This window comes from Akebia trifoliata, chromosome 9 (assembly GCF_017979445.1).
Source record: "Akebia trifoliata isolate Shusen 1 chromosome 9, ASM1797944v1, whole genome shotgun sequence".
Lineage (NCBI taxonomy): Eukaryota > Viridiplantae > Streptophyta > Magnoliopsida > Ranunculales > Lardizabalaceae > Akebia > Akebia trifoliata.
The window spans coordinates 22,854,015-22,874,932 of record NC_141383.1 but is presented as its reverse complement, the minus strand read 5'-3'; the positions used below and the strand labels follow the sequence as shown (position 1 = coordinate 22,874,932).

The following is a 20,918-nucleotide window of genomic DNA, read 5'->3' as shown; positions in this document are numbered from 1 at the left end:
TTTCTTTCAAAAATTCTACATCTTTATACTCTTCAACCTCTATAGTAAATTATTTTTTTATCTATTCAATCTCATATTTTGTACATCCTTTTCAATCTCACCTTAATCATTTGTAGAAAATATTTGATTTTTTACACGAGTTTTCATCTTCTTTTACTTCTCCAAAAATCCTATATTGTTCTTGATGTCTAGAGGTTGAACTAATTAGAATCTTAAGATTGAAAATGAGGGAAATGTTTTACTCAGTAAGTTAAAAATGACTGATTTTGGAAAGAAAAGTCAAGGGCTTGTCGTAAAAATTGGAAGATGAAAGCATTTGGGTCATTTTATATTAATTGTATTAGAGCAATACTAATTCTATTGATAGATCATGATTGCATTCATCTTGATCAGGTGTTCCATGGTCCAATCCGTGCACTTGCTTGATTTAGACGGGACATAAGAGTCTTCTCATTGTGATCAAGACATTTTCGTTGTGATCGAGACATTTTTACCTTACACCAAACATGTGCCGCCCTTTAGTTACGGGACTTGTTTGAGGCTGGCGCAATCACCATCCCGACTTCAATGAGTTGAGAGCGAAGTCTTCGGATCTAACGTGTGATCCTTGGTCGAGAAGGTCCTAAGTTTCCCTTGGGAATCAAGATTAGGTTGGCTGGTTCCAAAGTTAGTCTCGAGATTTTCTAATTTGGACCTCAAGGAGCAATGCCTAACTAGTGGTCCCAATGTCGCACTTCTTACCTCTACATCATTCAAAAATGGCGTTTATGTGTAATACAAAAAATTTGTTTTATTTCTCTATACTCTTGCCTGTCGTTAGGAATAATGGTAACAAAATTGGAGATAACAGCTATTAACAAGGATGGAAGTATTGACCCATTATGAGATCATTCTTCTATTTATAACTATTGTTATTTTGATAAAATAAAAAATTTAAATAAGAGAATTATGTATCTTTATATTTTATGTCTCACTTTTTATTATTGTCCTCGTTACTTCGATATAAATTGCCTAATGATTGTGTGGGGGGGGGCACGTGTCGGTTATTAACAAGGAAGTATCTTCAAAGTTAAGGCTTTTAACATATTCTCCCCTTTAAATCAAAAATCAGGATCAGGTGTGGTGCCCATTCCTATAAAATAGGAACAGTGTCTACTTGGCACATTTTGATTAGAGTTTAAACCACTCGGGATCTTAACCAAGCTGTTTTCTATATGGCATGGAATCCGATGTGTTTATTCTCCAATGAAAAAATGCCACATAGATATTGTGTTTTACATTAGGAACGGGACATCGTTCTGGATCGCAACATGTGCTTATTCTCCAATGAAAACCTCCCACATGGATATTGTGTGTTGTGTTAGGAACGGGACATCGTTTTGAATCGCAACTCTATATTAAAAGACAAATATTGCCCGTGTTAGACACAATTGGCAATTTTATTTATTTATTTATTTATTTATAATTTTTTTCGAGACGATGGGTGGGGTGTCCACTGTCTCACGATGTCTACTAATTAAGGAGTCAGGACAAGGGACTGACTCATTGTCTTGACATGCGGGTGGGCCCAAAGGAGGGCACGAGGAATAGGGTTCCATGCATGGGTTTCAATTAATGGCTTCTTATCAATAAAAATGAGTTTTTTTTTTTTCTTTCTTTTTTGGTTTCCCGACAACAATTATCTCAAATATTTTACTAATGCAAGGCTCCCACCACTGCTATATATGTTTGTGTTGGCATTATAAGAAGGAAAATGCTAGACTGTCTTCGTTGGACATGACGCTCAACGCTACACTGACTTGTCCGTGCATAGAGAACCATTGATTTTTTAACTTATATCTCGAGAAAAGAAATACGTGATTATTTGTGCATTGCCATTCGACACAATATCAAACACAGTGTTCAACGATGGCAGTGTAGCACGACTCTTTCTCCTAAGAAATGCAGTACAAATTATAAATTTCCTATTAAGTATTAACTACAATCCTATTCGCATTTGATCTACAATCCACTCATTTCAACTTTTATATCTTCCTTTTGTCATATAACATAATTGATGATTTTTAATTATTTTTTTCCACTAATGTAAAGTAAGCGTCATTGATTGGGCGTGAACTAAGATAGAATTTTATTTTATTTTTTTCGACTCTGTTTATATGATTTAATTAGTGACTTTGACACCTACAAACGACTACTCTTGGTCCTCAATTTTAGTTTGAACTCTCCCTCGAGACTCTGGGGTTGGTCTGCTTTGGCCCGTATGAATTCTTCGAAAAAAAAAATGACCATCTAGTTGAAGTAGATAAATAAATGAGATTTATAATTAAATTAAGGAGGAGGAATATAATTGTTGAATTAATTTTCATGAAAATTAAGTGTAAATGTACAATTTAAAGTTCTTATTGAATTGTAGTGTTAGAAAATAAATATTATCAAACTAAAGATATAATATAATGTGAACCTATCTACATCAATCTCATATAAGCAATCAAAAATCCACACACACACACACACAGACATACAAAAGTAATTGACAAGAAATCAGCAAAGTGTAGATCCAATAGAAGCCAAATCACAAACTTGTCATCACCAAAAAATTCAACAATATTTCGTGATACACGCACCAAATCTTAAACACGTCATTCAAACCATCGACTTGTAATTCACAACAAAATAATAATTAATACATTAATTATATAGATCAAATTATTAGCATAGTCACCAAGTCTGAGTACAGGTTTAAAACGGCAAGGGAAAACTTCAGAAAAAATTTTAAGAAGGGAAAAGAAACGAGAAAAAATCAGGAAAAAAAAAAGATAAATATTAAAAATTAGGGAAAAATATATATCCATAATGTAAAATATAATATATTAGACATTTATTCTAAGTTTACACTATGTTTTAGCAAAAAAATTATTATTGAATATTTATGTATTATAACATGTTCCCATGCATAATTATACATTTTATGATGATAAAAATAAAAAATAAAAGTAACCATCAATGTATCTTTTGAGCAAAATAACACACAATTGAAAAAAACAAAATTATAGCATCAACAATTATCATCAAATCCTACATTAAGCAATGAACCAAAGTACAAATAACCATAAGGCCATAGAAATTAACTATAGATTTGCAAAATTGGGGTTATTTCTATTTTTAATCTATTTTATTTTATATATAAAAAAATGTGTTTTTTTTTTTTAAATTGAGTTTTGTTTTTTATTGTTTTAATTGTTAGAGGTGCGAAATGTGTTTTAAACAAGACTTTTTTTTTTGAAAAAAAAAAAAAAAAAATGAAGTTTTCTGTTACTATGATTATAAGCTTGTCATCCACCAAAAAATCCAAGAATATTTCAACTTGCACAGTCCAAACTCCAAACCATAGATCAGTCTTATCGGCCAAACCTGTCTAGTTCCCAACATGAGCCCAGCCCGATTACTAAATGGGCCAAGTAACACTACCCAACCTGATCACATCGGACCGAGACAAAGGCCGGCCCATTGACAATCCTAGTAGCGATATGTAGCTAAACCAACTCCAGATTTCCATTTTGTGCCATATGGCACAGATATTTTGATCCACATACGGACATACTCATGAAGTTAGGCCCATCTCTTGCTATCTGCTATCATCACTAGCATGTAAAACTAGTAACATCAAACGTCACTCGATGGGCAATATGGGAAAACTCCACCATATTTTGAGGGTAAAAAGGTCCAGCGAAAATTTTAAGCCTAGTGCGTTCGGCCAAACTGGTGGGCCCAAAAGAATGTTCGACGTGGCAGTTAGCCAACCTGATAAGTATCGAATATATCAAAATAAGAAAAGCAAGTTCACGATTTCACACACCCAAAACTAGGGACGTACATTCGGGTCTACCCGAACCGAACCAAATTTCTTGTTTGGTTTAATTTTTGCTAAAGTCACCTAGAAGATAGATCTAATTTCTCACTTTGCTGACGTGGAGGTGTGTACGAATCATCGATGTTTTCATCGAGATATAAGTACAAAGCATCTATGATTTTGTGTGCACCTCCACATCAGGAAAGTGCGAATTGAGGTCAATCTTAAGGCCACTTCAGCACGACTCTACGCTAAGATCAAAATCGAACCAAAAAATTAGGGTTCGTATTTGCTTCGGGTTTATATTAAATGTAAAATCAAGACCAAACCGAAGACAATTTTTGGGTTTAGTATTGGTTTGGTTCGATTCGGTTTTCTTTTAAAATTATATTTTCTTAACTTTAAAAAAATAATTTTTTATTGTACAAAAATTAGAATTTTTTAATTATAATAATAACTATTTAAGTATTTATTACCTTTTTTTTCTTGATTGGTAGCTATTTATTATTATAAAATAGTTACTTTCTCACATGGAAAGATTTTTTATTTATTACCATAAAATAGTTATTTGTTGTTAATTGTACAAATTATAAAGATAAAAAAAAATTATGATTGATATGGCAACTATTTATTACTATAAAATAGTTACTTTCTTGCATATTATATAAATTATAAATATAGAAACATTTTTTATATATTACCATAAAATAGTTATTTGTTGTTAATTGTACAAATTATAAAGATAAAAAATAAAATAAAAAATTATGATCGATATGGCAACTATTTATTACAATAAAATAGTTACTTTCTCACATATTATATAAATTATAAATATAGAAAGATTTTGAGTGATTTTGACATACCCCCTATCTTTTGATGAATATTAGAGATATCCCCCGCATTTTCAAATTGATGACTTAAATCCATTGACTGTTGATTTTAACGAGAGACCAACAACAGATCACGTTTTAAGAGAATAACTACTTGTTAAAAGACTAAAATATCCTTCCAATTAAGTCATGTTCACATTTGGGAGGATAAGGGATTGTCAAAAGACTAAAATACCCTTATACTTAAAATTTAGTAAAACAATCAAAATCTCTAATATTAAAATTGGTATGAAACGTCAGATTTAGGGTGTAAGATTGAAAGTCTTAAGTTTTCTTTTTTAGAAAGTCTGTTATCATCTCCAACCGCTTATTTTCATAAATACTAAAACCTTGAGAAAATCGATCATTATCCATATATTCTTTGCATGAATCACACAATATAGAAGAGTTAGGATCAATTCATTGTCTCATTCCAAGCAAAGATAATCTCAAAATCATGATCATAGTTGAAATTCTCAAGTTTTTGCATCATTTTTTAAATTAAAATTATATATATATATATATATAAAATTACACCTAGGATTTTAATTTAAAATTTGAAAGTTCATTACCCATTCTTTTTTTTTTAATTATTTATTAAATCTGATGCAACTATGAAATTGTAGCCTGCAAAGAACATTAACTTTAAAAAAAAAAAGTTGGAAAAGATAAATATGTTATGAAAAACACTTTCCTTTCTAAGTTAGTAAGGAAATTTTCTAACCCCATCATCTTGTGTCATCCAAAATCATGATTCGATGTCACATAGTTGTACGTAACAAAAATCTAAGAACTTTGAAAAGAAAGTTTTCTACAAAAAGAAAAACCTTATTTTTCACCATAAATTTTATTTTTAAATTTGGAAGGTAAGTTACTGTCAATTTTCAACACCATTGATCAATCCAAAAAATCAATTTTTATTTACTTTTTTTTTAATCAAAGTTTTTCCATGAAATTTAGAGTGTTGTGGTGTTGGAATGACAATGTGGTTATTCATGTGGGCCCAACAACTGTTGGTAAGATTTGAAATCTTACTAGGTAGTCATGTTAGTCTAGACTAACAACTATGTGTTTTAATTGTACTTCTGTTTTAATTGTGTTTCTATTTAAACAAAAACTTAATTTATGTTAAAAAAAACATGTTATTGTGGTTGTCTGGCATAGGATGGTTGTATGCCAATTAGCGTAGTGGAAAGACCAAATAAGGGCAACTATACCATAGCCGAATTGTTTTGTCTTATATTGGTTAAAAATTTCGGATTAAACTGATTTTTTGTGAGGATTTTGTTTCTAGTCAAAAATTAATAATCTTAATTAAAATTTTAAATATGTAAATAATGTAACTATTTCTAATAGTTTGAGTTGTACCATATTAATTGTCTCAAGATGAGTCAACTCGATCTTTTTGAAGATTGGGGGAGAGATTTCCCAACCACATATATTTGTGACAACTAAAAAGATGATAAAATGCCACAATCTTACATATTTCAAATTTAAAAAAAATTAAATTTTTTTGTCTTTGATCAAGATTACAACATTTTATTTTTTAACGATTTAATCTAAATGACCCTCTAGTTGACCTATTATTTTGCCAACATGGCAATTCCTGTGCTACCATTTTTTTTTAAATATAATATGACTTAAATAACTTTATAAATTGACGAATTTATTTGTCAATTTGGCAGTCCATGTGGGCTCATGACCACTCAACTAATTTTCCTCAAGTAATTCATGAATGAAGTAACAATGAGAGTATTTCTATAAATCTAAAAAGCATTGATTCACGGATGAAATTAGTGTGAAGTATTTCAAAGTGTGAGGGTATTTAAGTCTTTTGACAAGTACTTATTCACCTAAACATCATCTTTTGTTGGTCCCTCATTAATGACAACGGCCAAGGGATCTATGTCATCAATTTGAAAATGTGAGAGGGTATCTCTAATATTCATCAAAATGTAGGAGGGTATATCAAAATCACCTAAAGATTTTTTATTTATTACCATAAAATAGTTATTTGTTGTTAATTGTACAAAGATAGAAAAACAAAACTATGATTGATTTGGAAACTATTTATTTCTATAAAATAGTTGTCAATTTTATAAATTATTATAATGATAGAAAAATATAATATCTAAAAAATCCCAACATAGGGATGTCAATGGGTATCCATTTACTTGGAATTGAAATCATAAACCCTGATTCCAATTCTGTTTTTATTGGAATTGAATAGAGTTGGATCTAATATGGAACCAAACTGATAGAAATCAAAACGATTAGGTTTTATGTGATGGATACCCAGAACGGATTTATTTTGTCATTTATATGTTATTTGATAGATAATATGTTAATTTTTAGAAGTAAAAATAATTATAAAGATTTTGTAATATTTTTCACATTCGATTCTTGAGAATCAGAACTGACGAGTACCCGTAAAAAAATAGTGGTTATGGTTCAAATTTTCTAAGGAACCAAGCCAGAACTGTCCCATTGACACCCATATCCCAACATTTTCGAAATAAAAAATAAAATTTTGGTTGGGCAAAGGGTTTTGGATTCGGGTTCAATTCGATTTGCAAAAATTAAGACCGAACCGAATCAATTTTGTTTCGAAACGATTCGGATAAGAATCGGGTTCGATCCACAATTTCGGTTTCGGTTTCGGTTTTTTTACAGATATCTACCCAACAGAGGCTGTTTCTGGATTCAAAGATAGATAGAGATATCCACCTCCAGTCCTCCACTCGCTCTGTCCCCTCTATAAGTGCCAATATCTATTGCGATGTGCCCAACTACTCATAAAAGCACGCAATAAATTTCTGAGATCTAAGTATCAAAAACCAGTAGTGGTTTTGTGACTACTTCTATTCTAGACTTGAGAGATTGAAAATTTCCAGAGCTAAGATTTGGAGAATTCCAAAGCCAACGCTTTCTCAGAAATCTGAAAAGAAATTATGGGTCGATCCTATTTTCTTAGGATTCTTATTGTTTCAGCTGTTCTGTCTCTCTTCTTCTCCCAAGGTACAGCTCTTGTTGTTGTTGTTGTTTTTTTTTTTTTAAGTTGTTATATGTTTTCTTACTGTTACATGTTTTCTTCTAAATTTGTAGGATTTGGGAGAAAATTATCCATAATTGAGAAACAAGATTCTACTTTTGCACTAAAGGTGCTCTCTCTCTCTCTCTCTTCTTCTTCTTCTTTAAGCAGTTTTGTTGAAAATTGTGCTTTATTTTATGGGGTTTTATTTTAAATTTTTGCCAGAAAAAATCAGAGAAAGCTAGCAGAAAGATGATACAAGTGATGGATTATGAAGATCCAGGAGCAAACACCAACCCCAGAGCCGGATATCCGACCACTCCTCCTTCTCTCACTCCAAAAAGGCACTGAAATTTAAAATTTTAGTCTATTTTTCTTCTTTTTTTGGGGTGATTTTTATGTTTTTTAATAAACAAAGACGCGTGGTGTGTAAGACGCTATAAGCCCATGAGGGAGTCTTCTTGCAATCATGACTTGTTTAATTTTTTTCTTTTTTCATTTTTTAGTTTTTTTTAATGGGATGCATGTGTAGGCAATAAGGGTGTAGCTGGTACAGGTTAGTTACCTAGTGTAATCTTTAAGGACCTAATAAGAATGAGAATATGTTGTCTTTTGTTTATTTTTTTACTTTTTCTTTCATAAATTTCCATTTGTATTTTTCATTGCTTCTCAAGTTCAAGTACAAGATTTTATTTTCAATTTCTTTTAAAGATTTTCTTCTCAAAAGTTTTATTTTCTTGAAGAATCCAATTTTTTCATTTTTGTTTTGTATCAACCATCAAGTGAGGAATTAAAGATTACCATTTTTTTTCTTTCATTAAAAACAATTATTTACCATATGGGTTATTTGTAAGATTGGTTTTTGATCTAAGGATTCCATATTAACAAAAACATATACAATTCAACCTTATGTAAGTGTGTGTTTAGTAACGCTTCTGATGTCTAAATGGATGTCGTCCACCGTTAAAATTTAGAAATTTTATTTTCATTTGTTTTGTTTCAGAATTCAGATTTCAGATTTCAGATTTCATAATCGAAAATTAGAAGTTTTGAATCAACGATGAGGGATACTGGATGAAACTTCTGAAATCTGATTGCTAATTTTCAGACTTTCAGAAGTATTAACAAACATAGCTTTAATTATATTATCGACATAATAATTTTTACTATTATAATGAGAGAAGGCTAAATAAGTGTTTGTCAACATCAAAATTTAGATGATTAAAAAAAATACATCCACTTTTACATTTATACTCATTATTATCAAAGCTCATTTTCGTCAAAGGAACGGAATTTTAATCCACAACATCTGGTAACTGAGTTAGGTAAGGTTCTTTTTATTGTAATGTATTAAAATTTTAAAAATAATTATTAAAAAAATGAAATTCCTGTACAAATCCTAATTTTTGTAATACGTGCGCGTTTGCACAACTAGTCCAATTGATGAACCAAAACTAGTCCAATTAATGATGAACCACCTTCTAATTACAATATAACAAGCACACATCAATCCTAAAGCCATTGTCGAATCGAATAGCCAAAGGATATTCCTAAACAACGTTCTTACGTAGAATGATTCACTAATAAAAATTGGAATTGCCTTGTTTGAGATAAATTCTTCACTATGTTCCTTTGTGATTCGAAGTTTTATTTTCTGAATTTAAGATTTTATCACAAGGAAGAAGATGATATGGTCAAAACGAATTTATTCTCTTAAAATATTTTGAAGAGTAATGCTCAAGTGACCTCAGGCTGGACCCTCATATCGCACTTCTTGACGTGTAAGTGTATGAGAACCACGAATACTTTTCATCGAGATACAAGTGAAAAGCATATATGATTCCTATCTACTTTCACATCAAGAAGTGTGATATGAGGTTCCAGCTTGAGGTCACTCCAGCATGACTCGAATCTTATGATTGGAATTGTTTCAATTTTTCTCCCGATCAAAAAAATCAATTCCAATCCACAAGAATTACATCCAAGGGCCGATTTACAGTGGGGGCAATAGCCCTCCACAAGAATTTCCGAAACTTGAGGGAACTACTTAAAAAAAAAAAAATTAAAGTCTTTGCCCCAAACGGTATTTTTTAAACATTGAAGGAGTTATTCATAATTTTTTTTTTCTATTTTTTAAGATCTTTTGAAGGACTTCTCCCACCCTCCCCTCACACACAATTTTGTAAACTTTGAAGGACTTACCTATAAATTAAAAATATTTAAGATATTTACGGAATTTACAACCTCACAAGATGTATTTAAATTTTGGAGGAGTTAGTAGTAAATTAAAAAAAATTATATCAACAAATATACATCTCCCTAATTGTGCTTATTAATCAAAATTGTTTTTTTTTTTTTTTTTCACTCTTATTATTCAGAAAAATTGCTACCATTATTAACCTTTGAGACGACCGACCTTCGTTGAGTATGAAAGCTTGCCCACAATAGGCGATTGGAAGCTAATTATGATTATGTGCTGCAAGCTTGAGAGGTAAGCTCGAATAAATAACGTTACTCTGATTTATTAATTAAATCTTTGCTTAATATTAAAACATTAAAAAACTCATCCCAAATCTATAAAAAAAAATGCTTATCATCTGAATCATAAAGTAATGGGGCAGAGATAGGTGTATAGAGATCTCGTCTCATCTCCTCGAACATGGGTTTCAGGTTTTTCAAAGCTTTAGTTTACATCAAATGAGGGTGCTACTACCTCTATTCTCGATCATTGGATACTACAACCTCCTGAGTCTTGACCGCGACGAACATTTCCATAGGCCGAGAGTTCAAGAAGATCCATGTCACGCCCTGCAATTTGCTCAAACACCAAACGTTGACGATTAAGAAAATAAATCCGCACAAAAAAAAAAAATGAAATGGGTTTGATTTATAAACCGAGTTATATTAGAATCAAAGTGTGGGAGGAGGGCTTTAACAAATTCTATGAGACTTGAGAGTACCTGAAACACGACAGTAAGAGCTCTTCTGTATGAGATCAGCTCTGGATATCTCAGTACGATTGCCCTTTGATCGATTAACTGTTGCCTGTAGCATAAGCAGAGTTACATACATCATACATCATCTTAGAAAGATCTGATTAGCAAATTGAATAATCATGAATCGTCAATGTAGACCCCCATATGAAATTTCGCAACTATCTATGATTTCTGATATAGTTTTAATAGCATATTCTAGACGATTTATTATTTTAAAAGTAAATAAATAATTAAATCAGGAGTGGGTATGGTAGGACTACTGTCCCACCTCAAATGGGAGTCAAGACTTATAATATAAACACGAAAAGGAGCCTTCAGACACTGATGTCAAGTGTAAGACACATCATTCCATTCGTATAGAGATATCTTATAAAATATTTATTTCATGTTAAATATACAATTATATAAAGAATGGATTTATATAAGCTGTTACACATTCAAGTCATATATATATATACCAATAATAGCTGAGACTAAAATATTGCAACTAGTACGATTTGTTTGAAAAAGTATGTTGGCATGCGTCCGACATGCGAGAACAATATGATGGCCAAAGCCAGCAAATTTCTAGAAAACAATGTTGTTGTACCATCTAAATGACTTGAAACATTATAATGCATTGGAAGAACACCTAGTGCAATTAATTACATCGTAAAAGTTCTTAAAATAAATTGAATATTTGAAACATTAAATGTTAAGTCAAACAGTTTAAATAAATATAAAAAAAGAAATAACAAATATATTTTGATTGGGCGAAGGAAATTAAAACAAGAACAGGAATACAAAAATCAGCATATTTAATGGTATGAGTACCACAAAACAAGATACCCCATAACATAATTGGTTGTAGATACCAGGATAAAGGAGATGAAACTCTGTACCTGTAAAACCTGGCAATTCTCCAAAGTGCTCTTCCCCCCCTGAAATTTTAAAATAAAAAGTAGAGAATCCCAATGTTACGACTCAATGTGCAATAAGCAAGCAAGCAAATCATTAGGGAGAGGTCTAGGAAAGTTGGGTATACTCAATCGTTTCCGTAAACAGACGCAGTACTTGTATGAATCCAATCAAGTAATCAACTTTATCGATCAGGAAAAAAAAGTCAAGTGATCAACTTAACATACATATCAATCAAAAGTCTACATCCAATACAGAACCTCAATATAATTATGGATTTCCAAATCTAGAAAGATAGAGTTGCTGTAACCATTGTGGTTTATGACCAAAAAGTGGCCAAACAAAAATTATCTCCAATGAGTACCTATCTATAAGAGCACGCATATTTACTCTCTCCATAAAGCCAAGAAATTCAACTAGCAACCAAACAACTAAAATATAGGGAAAATAGTGGTCACAGACTCTCCTGAGAAATCCAACTTAATGCATCTGGTCATTTACTAATAATGTAAGAAACAGTAACTATACCTCATGTCCCCCACAAAACATCCCATTTTTGCATAAAGAGCAAATGCCAAACAATGGAATAGCTCAACCCAAAAGAAAATGGTTGAATTATGTTCATATTAAAAAACTAACAACAATATAAAGGAAATTTACTAGGTCTTAACACATCCAACTTGATCTAGATCTCTAATCTTCCAACTCTCTAACACATCGAACTTGATCTAGGTCTTCAATTCTTCTCTCTTTTTTGCTAGTTTGTGAATAATTTTCTCATTCTCTCTTGTACCAAGATATTGTATAAGTCGTCATAAGTCTTATCTTATGCTTTTGATTACTACTTTCATGCTTCCATTTTTTACATTTTTACAATTTCTTTCAATCAAAGCTACCTTTTCCATTCAATATATTATTCGTAATAGATGGACTTAGTTTCATTCTTGACCAAGTCCCCTAGTATGTGAGTTAACCATTTAAGAGACCTCCATCCCTTTGGGATTTCGAATTAATTTTTCTTTGGTTTTAGTTTATGGCCATGTCTTGTTCTACGACCTGTTTCTCTGATAGCCCTTCTTTAGTACCAAGTTCCGTTTTGTGAGTAATTTTTCTAATTATATTTCCTTTTAGATTCTCTAAGAATTCTTTTTCCGCCATTCTTTTAATGCAGCTAGTCATTTCTCCCCACATCACCATATTTCTGCATTTAAATTTTAATTTCCTTTCACCATTCTTATCTGTTCACAGCTGGGTAAATCCCTTGATAAGCAGTCTTGCCTTGGAACTTTATTTGTTCTCCTAAATCTTTTATTATGAAGTTTTTCACATAAATTCAGTGTGTGCTCTCTCAATTCATTCTCTACAATTTTTCATTGGTTTGAATTTATAGTTAAACAAGTATGATTAATTTATTATTACTCCTATACTATTTTAGATCACCTGATCTTGACAAGGGCTACCTGGGGTCTAGGAAAAGGTACCAGAATGCATGTTGCCACATAAGGGTAATAGATGAAGTGTGCCACCGCAGGCACTAGATGCCAAACGGGGTGGTGTGTTATGACCAAAGAGAAATAACTTAGCTTTGCACAACATTAACACTTAGGTGTTTATACAAATTTTAAATTTAAAAAAAAAAAAACATTTAGGTGATTATTAGTTCGATCCTTTTCACCAAGGCAAGCTACCCATGAAAATGCACTCCTAAATAACACCAAATCAAAGCAACCCACTCCACAAAAACGGAAAGAAATTACAACCCCCCGCCCAGCATGAAAACCGCCGTTTGATGCATCCCAACAAGCAGGGGAAGATTTACAGTGGGGGCAATGGGGGCACTTGCACCCACAAGAATTTTCAGTCTTTAAAGAATTTATGAACTATTATGACAGATAACAGCGGCAGATAAAAAAATCCACCACTATTGCCCCCTTAAAAAAAATTACTCTTATTTGCTCGGCACAAAAAAATTTCCACTCTTTGTTGCCCACACGCGGGCAAAATCCTGGCTCCGCCCCTACCAACAGTTCTAGGCCTTTTAGTGTATTCGTTTAGGTTCTTAACGTTATCACCAAATCAAAGTAACTTATATTTCCAATAAATAAAAAATTAATAATCAAAGCAACCCACTTCACAAAAACTAAAAGAAATTACAACCTAACTTCAAAAACAAGATGAAACAATCGATTCAGGCCTCCAGATACAAAATCGACCAACTATGTCATTCTGGGTCAGCAACATAAAAGAAATTTTTGTGCCAGAATCTCCTCAATGAAAGCAAACCCTTTTTTGTTTTTTTAATTGAAAGCAAACCCACTCCACTATGTCTCCCAAACCTTAACAATAACATCAACCCAAGAAGTAAAAAAATTGCAAAAGAAACTCAATATAAATCCTCAAAAAAATAAAAATAAAAGGGGAAATTTTTGAAACCTTGGAGTAAGGCAAAATGTGATCGTAATCGTGGCAGAGACAACCCGGGCACCCAACGAGCTTCCGAAACACGATATTTCCAAGCGTGTCGCGCCTCCAACGATCTGGGTCCCGCCCTTTGATCTTATCAGCTTTCTCCCAGCACTGCTGTTTCACACCGTAAGGGAAACTTCTAGGGTTACTAGGGTTTCTGTAATCGGGGGAGATTCGTAGATCTTCGAACCCATTAATGTCTTCGGTCACAAATTCACGTTCGCGAAGAGACGCGACTCGAGGAACCGTAGATGGTCTCCGCTCGAACCCTCTCGAGTCGACTCCGGTCCTGGTAGGACTGGAAGATGAGGTACCGCTTCTTCTCCCCTCTTTTCTCGGCCTCATCTTACCTTAGCAGATAACGGTTACTAGGGGAGACTGGTTTACAAACCCGGTGTCTTGCCTTGTCTCGCTACCGATCACACCGATTTGATTCGTCCGAGTCATATTATTATAAGTGGCTTAGGGAATCATTTCTTTTGTTTGGACAAAGTATCAATTACAAGGCGTATCCCAAGGATTACTAGTCCGAATCACGAAACAGTACGAAGAGAACCAATTCGTGGTACGATTTGTATTGGGTTCATTAAATTAAGCGAACTACAAACCCATTGATTTTTGGTTGAGTTCCGACAAACCAAAGCATTATGTTATATGGTTCTATTCCATCTAAAGTCGTGTCTTTTGTCATTTCGAGTGAATTCAAATATGCTTTCAGTATTTTTGTCCACTTTCTTTTGGATCTTTTCGCTTCTCTTCTAACTAGGTTTGTAATGATCTTCGTTGAACATGTCCAAGTCATCTCACTCAACTTTATATTACTTAACCGCATATTAGAACTACTACATTTTGTTTAGTACATTTTACATATTCATACTAACATTTTCATTTTTGCCACCAAGGGTGGAGTTAGGATTTTCTTGTAGTAAGGGCAAATTATGATTGGTTGTATAGTTGAAGAACTTGAAGATCAATGGTTTTTTAAGGAGAAATTCAAAGATTTTTTATTAGAAATTGAAGAAAAGGATATTTAGGTGATTTTCAATTAGTATATGAGAAGGCCCGACCAAGAGGCAATGTCATCAATAAAAAATTGACAGGGGGATTGGAGGGAGGTGAGGGTGTGGGGGCAAATGAGGCATGTAATTAGTTGAAAATATAAGGGTGTCTCAAAGTTATGTGGGGGCAATTGCCCCCACCAGTTTCTGACTAGCTGTACCCCTTTTTGCCACACTTGATTTGTTCACATGATGCTTCTTGACTATCTAACATTCAACAATATGCATCATAATTGGACTTACCTTTGCTTCAACAAAATCAATCTACATCAATAATAATTTAGTTGGTAAAGTCTTTGAGTGATGATACTAGATACTTAGGTTCAAATCTTATCAGTACTAAGTTTTTTAGAATGTGTTTACACCTGTCGCATGGCATCTAGACATAGATGCCACGACAACAAAATCTCACTTTTTTTTTATTAGTCGCAAACATCTTTAACGCATACCAAAAATGCCAAAACCAATTCAATCAATCAATTTGATCGATTTTTTCAAAAGAAATAGTTGACTCAAGCAAGTTCTTCAAAAACTTAGAGAAATGGACCATTTTTTAGACAAGACTAGAAAGTGATGAATTCACAACAGAAAACTCACTTGATAGCCTCCAATGCCGTCTTGCCTCAGTTGAGCTTTAACACCATGATCTGGCGTCATGTTTTCGAAATTGTGGCCAAGTCCAATTCAACTTGCACAAGCTAGAATGAAAAATGAGATTTGACTCAAACGAATCAAATCAAATCGGCTGGTTCAAAATGGATTCTACTAGCACAATCCAATCCCAAAATCTTGTTCTTAAAATCATGTTTGAGATACCTTACAACCATATTTGAGATACCCTATCCTTTCAAATTGATTTCCATAATTTAAGGTGCAAACGCACTGGGCTTCCTCAAATCCCTGCCCACAATGTTTTGGCTAAGATGGTTCGGGTTGGATTGGGTTAGGTCCATTTATTAAGACAGTAGATTTGGATTAAACCTTGAATGGTCATTTCTTGTATTGTTCTCATTTGATTTCTTAGTGAAGAAAATTGGATCTATCTATGGACTAAGATATCGTTGTCGAATCACATAAATCTTGGTGTTCTCTGATTTATTTCTTGATTTTCTTTGATTTTTTTCTTCGTGATTGAATTGAACAGGAATCTCCAAATTCATAACATAAGCGAATAAGGTTTCTTGGTTCAATTCTATCAAAAGCCATGTCTTCTTTTAATTCAAGAATACAAATTACATTAGCTTAGAAGTGAAAGTAGATGGAAAGAAAGGAATGATGTCTTCTTAGTTCCACTACACATCAAAAATTTTCTTTTTCACTCAAAGCCCATTACTGTTCATGAGGTTACAATTCAAAAAAGAAGAAATAGAATCTTCTTTCATTCAACAATCTCAATAGGATTTAGACACCACTACTGAATGTTTGGACAATGGTGTTGTGCCATGGGTCTGCAATGTGCTGTAAGAGGTTCTCAAAGGGTCCTTTTCCAGTCACATTGTGTTGTACCACAAATCCCAAGAATGCCAGCATAGCCAATCTCCCTGTAAATGCAACACAACCCAACAAGATAATCAGTAAGTTTTACATAGTTCTTGAAGTCTTTCTTTTACTACCAAACTCTTAACTGTATCTTATATTTTGATCTTTCTACTTGAGTTTCTTAATTTCAACATCTAACTAGTTTTAGGGGCTTTTGGTTTGGATTGTTAGATTTTGATTTTGGATTGTAAGAATCAGGTTATGAAAATTGATTTCGAAAATACCTCACTTGACTACAATTTTTTTTTTTTTTGAAACATTATGTACTTAAGTGCAAAAAAAAAAAGTCCGTTTAATACCCAACAAGAGTAGTGGGAACCAGATTCCAAAATCACAAGAAACGGGTCATGCCTCGCTACTAATTTTAGCTGATTTCTGACTCCGAATATAGGAAAATTGCTTCTATAATCTAAAACCAAACATAACATTGGATTCTAGAATCAAATTATGAGCAAAATATGATCCAAGAAACAGATTTCAGAATCTAGAATAATAATCACGATTAATTAACCTTATCTGTATAGTTGTGAAACAAAATATTATAAGCATTCAAGAGCAATAACATCATTTAAGCTCAAAAACCCAATAAATTACCAAAAAAGTGTAAGAAATGGGTCATGTCTCATTTCTGATTCTAATCAGATTTCTACTTCTAAATATGAGAAAACCACTTTTATTCTCCAAAAACAAAAAACAAAAAAACAAAACAAAACAAAAGTAACATCGAATTCTAGAATCAAATTAAGGAAAAGATATCAAGTAGTAACGAGGGTGGGGTGATATATTACCGTTGGCGATCTCCTTCTCCTTGGCCTTGAGAGTTGGGGCGAAGCTAAGTGGGTTAAAGATGCCGCCGGGGTATCCAACCTCATTAGGAGGCAAACTATAGCTCTTGAAGATAGGATCTTGGTTAACACTTCCTGGGTTCTTTATATCTTGCCACCTTCGAATCTCTACGTAATGGAACAAAATGAACTCGATGACAAATAGGGTCGAATATGATGCAAAGTATTCGGCTTTCCCTGCATCATACCATTCGGGCACATTGATTATTCCGATTTTGGTGAAAACTTCTGGCAATAACATTCCAGCTACACCCAACATGGCCCATCGCCCGTTAACGAGCTCAGCTTGGACAAACCATCTCAAGTTCTCAGGGTCCTCGGCGAGTCCTAGAGGATCGAACCCATTGTCCCCAGGGAGACTATGAATCGATAGTAACACAACGTTAGAAAAAAGAAGAAGAAAGCAATGTCATGGATAATTCCTTTTATTCTAAAATTGTAATTAGTATTGAAAGTTGGTTGGGATTTGTTCATCCAATATGGATAATATTTTTGAAATCTATTAATAAATCTAGAGAGCTTATATTGTCACCCTTTTAAATTGTACCTACAATTTTATTTATTTAACTAATTGGCATGTTATAAACGAAAGCTGGTGTGGCAATATAAACTCTCTAACTCTAAACTCGAGTTTGATATTTGGGTTTATTTAACCCCTCTATTTGATTGATATTTGGCAGTTGCCCCTACCCCTTAACTTAGGTCTTCTATCATAGACTAATGAGAAGTGACTTAACTATCATTTTCTTCAACTTCTAACAAAAATCATTTAATTTTCGCCTCAAATTCACGTTTTCAACTTATCGGGCAACTATAGATTGCCCCTTCTACAAGAAAATCCTGGCTCCGTCCTTAAACATTCAATGAGTTCTTCCTAAAAGATCAGTACTCGAGCCAAAAATCAATTTGATAAGATGATCATAACCATAATTGGTTCGACATATAATTTCAATGGAATCTAAAGATCTCAATTCAAGATCTAAAAAAAAAAAATCGAAAGATAAAAGAAGAACCATTAATTTGTTCATGTTGTTGCAAATTATAGTCGGGCCGATACATTTTATAGGATGCAACAACAACAATATAAACAAAGTCATATCCCAAAGATTTGGGGATAGCTAACTTCCTCCATTTCATTCTGTCTAGAACTACTTCTTCTATTATTTAACATCGTACATTTCATAAAATGCATTATTCAAAATTATCAGCGCAAATTCAATTTTTAACATATTGAAGGTCGGCGTAATAGTTACCTGCCATTGAGATACCCCGGTGAGGTCAAACCCGGCAACCATTCACCCTTCTTGGCTTCAATTTTGAAGGAACTTGGCCTCATCGTCGTTTTGACGGCGAATTCTCTAGTAAGTTTGCCAAAAGACCCAGTGAGAAACCTCGTTTTCGATGCGCAAGGCTGGATAACGGCCATAGAAGCTTGTGTCGCGACTGTCGTCATCTCTCCAATCTAAATTCCGGCAAAGAAAATTGGTTTCAGGCAAGGGATGCTCTTTTTTTTTCTTTTTTTTTTTCTTTGATGTGTGTTTTGGTGAGTCCTTTTGTATTTCAGTTCAATGGTTGGTAATCCAACAGTTGAGATCTACTTTGGAGATAAACTGACCAATGGGAGCTTCTGATCCTTATCCTTGTTATCTTGTTGCCATATCCACAAATCTCTATCTTTGATGCTGTTGGTGAGAAAAAGATCTGGTGGGTCCCATTTGTTGCCACGTAGGCAGATTGTTTTGAGGAGAATTGATTGGTGGAGAATCCTTGGGAGTATGGAATTTTTGGTATCCAATTAATGCCCATCTAGTTTTGATCAATATTAGAAATACTCCCTGTGTTTTCGAACTGATGACATGCCTCCCTTGACCTCGTCTTCTTTGAGAGAGTAAAATAAATGTCCTAAAGATCCTCATCTTTAATCTCTAACAAAATTTCCTTGATTCTTTTTAATCAATAAAACCTCTTAATCTTGTACCTTTAAGATTTTATCTTCTTCAAACTTGAAAACTATAGCAAGATAGGATTTTTGAAGAGGTGTAGTGATGGATTTTCCCCACACGACAACTTTGAGGTCGTGGTTCAAGTCCAGCTTACCCATTAAAAAATAAAAATATATTTGACTCTTCAACCTGAAAATGCAACCTCATTCAACCAACAAACCTCAAGAATGGAGAAGATTTAAGGGTCGGTAGAAGACGATTGCTTGTCTGGGTATAAACATCAAGGGATTTCTAAAAAACCGTGATTTTCTGACTCCCCCTTTACTCTCCTGATGTGGCATGTGCATAGATGATAGAACCATAGATTTTTTTTTTTTCACGAGACACACAATTTCATATATTTATGAGGATGTGCAATTGTGTATCTCGAGAAAAAACTATGATTCTATGCTCATGCCATATCGAGAGAGTAGAGGGGGAGTCAGGTTATCATTATTCTATTTTAAAAGAGGTTTAAGGAGAGATTGAAAATGATGGGTTAAAAATAAGGATGAATGGGTTAAAACTAATTTCTCAGAAAGGTCGAGAAGTTTAAAGATGATGAATATCTAAGAGAAAATCAAGAGTTTTCTGTTAATGGCTATGAAGATGACCGATTTTCTAGAAAGGAAGGGAGATGGTTGGGGATACTATCTAGAGATTAAAGATAAGGGCATTTCAATCACTTTATGTTATTCTCTCTATACAACCTAAGTTAGGGTATCTGAAAATAATGACCTTTTTTATTAACACTTATTTGATCCATAGAATCACCGCCGGTTGCTTATCAAAAAATAAATAAATAATCACCCTCGATAAGTGAGTTAACCTATACTTGCTCATTTTACGTGATTAAACCATACATCGAGCCAATTTTAACTCCTTATTTTAGGTGATTCTACAATCATCTATGGAGTCATTTTACCTCATTGTCATAAAAATCACCCCATTGTAACATAACCTCATTAAAAAATCAATTTAATTTTGGAGAATCTGAACAATTTTCCAAAAGAAGTAATCCAAGTAAACTTTTTTATATAATTAGAAATGTTACGAAAGACTTTCTTTTACAGCAATCGTCACCGATAAGAAATATTCAATGTAAAGCAAGCTCGACCAAAATGTCTTAATATGCCTTTTCATAAAATTATAAATGTGAGAATAAACTGATCGTAGTAACAGTGATTGGGAGAATCATCAATGTAAAAGTTTGATCGTCCAAAACATTATCCTCACAGCCCCAAAAATGAAATAGCATACAAATTAAGGGTAGACAGTTTAATTACGAGCCGTGATGAATGCACACAATTGGGTACATGGCTGATGTGGCAAGAATACAGAACCATAGATCATTTTCATCAAGATAAAAAGAAAAAAAGATATTT

The 20,918-nt window shown here is 33.1% G+C and overlaps 2 protein-coding genes and 1 long non-coding RNA gene across 3 annotated transcripts; 1 reads left to right on the top strand and 2 right to left on the bottom strand.

The window, feature by feature from the left end:
• The first annotated feature begins 7,443 nt into the window (after nt 1-7,443).
• LOC147394763 (uncharacterized) lies at nt 7,444-8,369 on the top strand. Its single transcript, XR_015181887.1, has 3 exons — nt 7,444-7,737; nt 7,825-7,880; nt 7,976-8,369. It is a non-coding gene; the product is annotated as an uncharacterized LOC147394763 (long non-coding RNA).
• Nucleotides 8,370-10,252: 1,883 nt separating this feature from the next.
• LOC147394762 (HNH endonuclease) lies at nt 10,253-14,485 on the bottom strand. The gene is made up of 4 exons (XM_086454478.1): nt 14,077-14,485; nt 11,628-11,666; nt 10,711-10,795; nt 10,253-10,558 (listed from the first exon to the last, which is right to left on the bottom strand). Exons 1-4 carry the CDS (start codon nt 14,452-14,454, stop codon nt 10,476-10,478), a joined length of 585 nt encoding a protein of 194 aa, XP_086310604.1. The 5' UTR covers nt 14,455-14,485; the 3' UTR covers nt 10,253-10,475.
• Nucleotides 14,486-16,463: 1,978 nt separating this feature from the next.
• On the bottom strand, nt 16,464-19,112 carry LOC147394761 (chlorophyll a-b binding protein 4, chloroplastic-like). Its single transcript, XM_086454405.1, has 3 exons — nt 18,805-19,112; nt 17,495-17,910; nt 16,464-16,708 (listed from the first exon to the last, which is right to left on the bottom strand). The coding sequence occupies exons 1-3, from the start codon at nt 19,002-19,004 to the stop codon at nt 16,569-16,571; spliced, it is 756 nt and encodes a 251-aa protein (XP_086310531.1). The 5' UTR covers nt 19,005-19,112; the 3' UTR covers nt 16,464-16,568.
• Between the last annotated feature and the right edge of the window lie 1,806 nt (nt 19,113-20,918).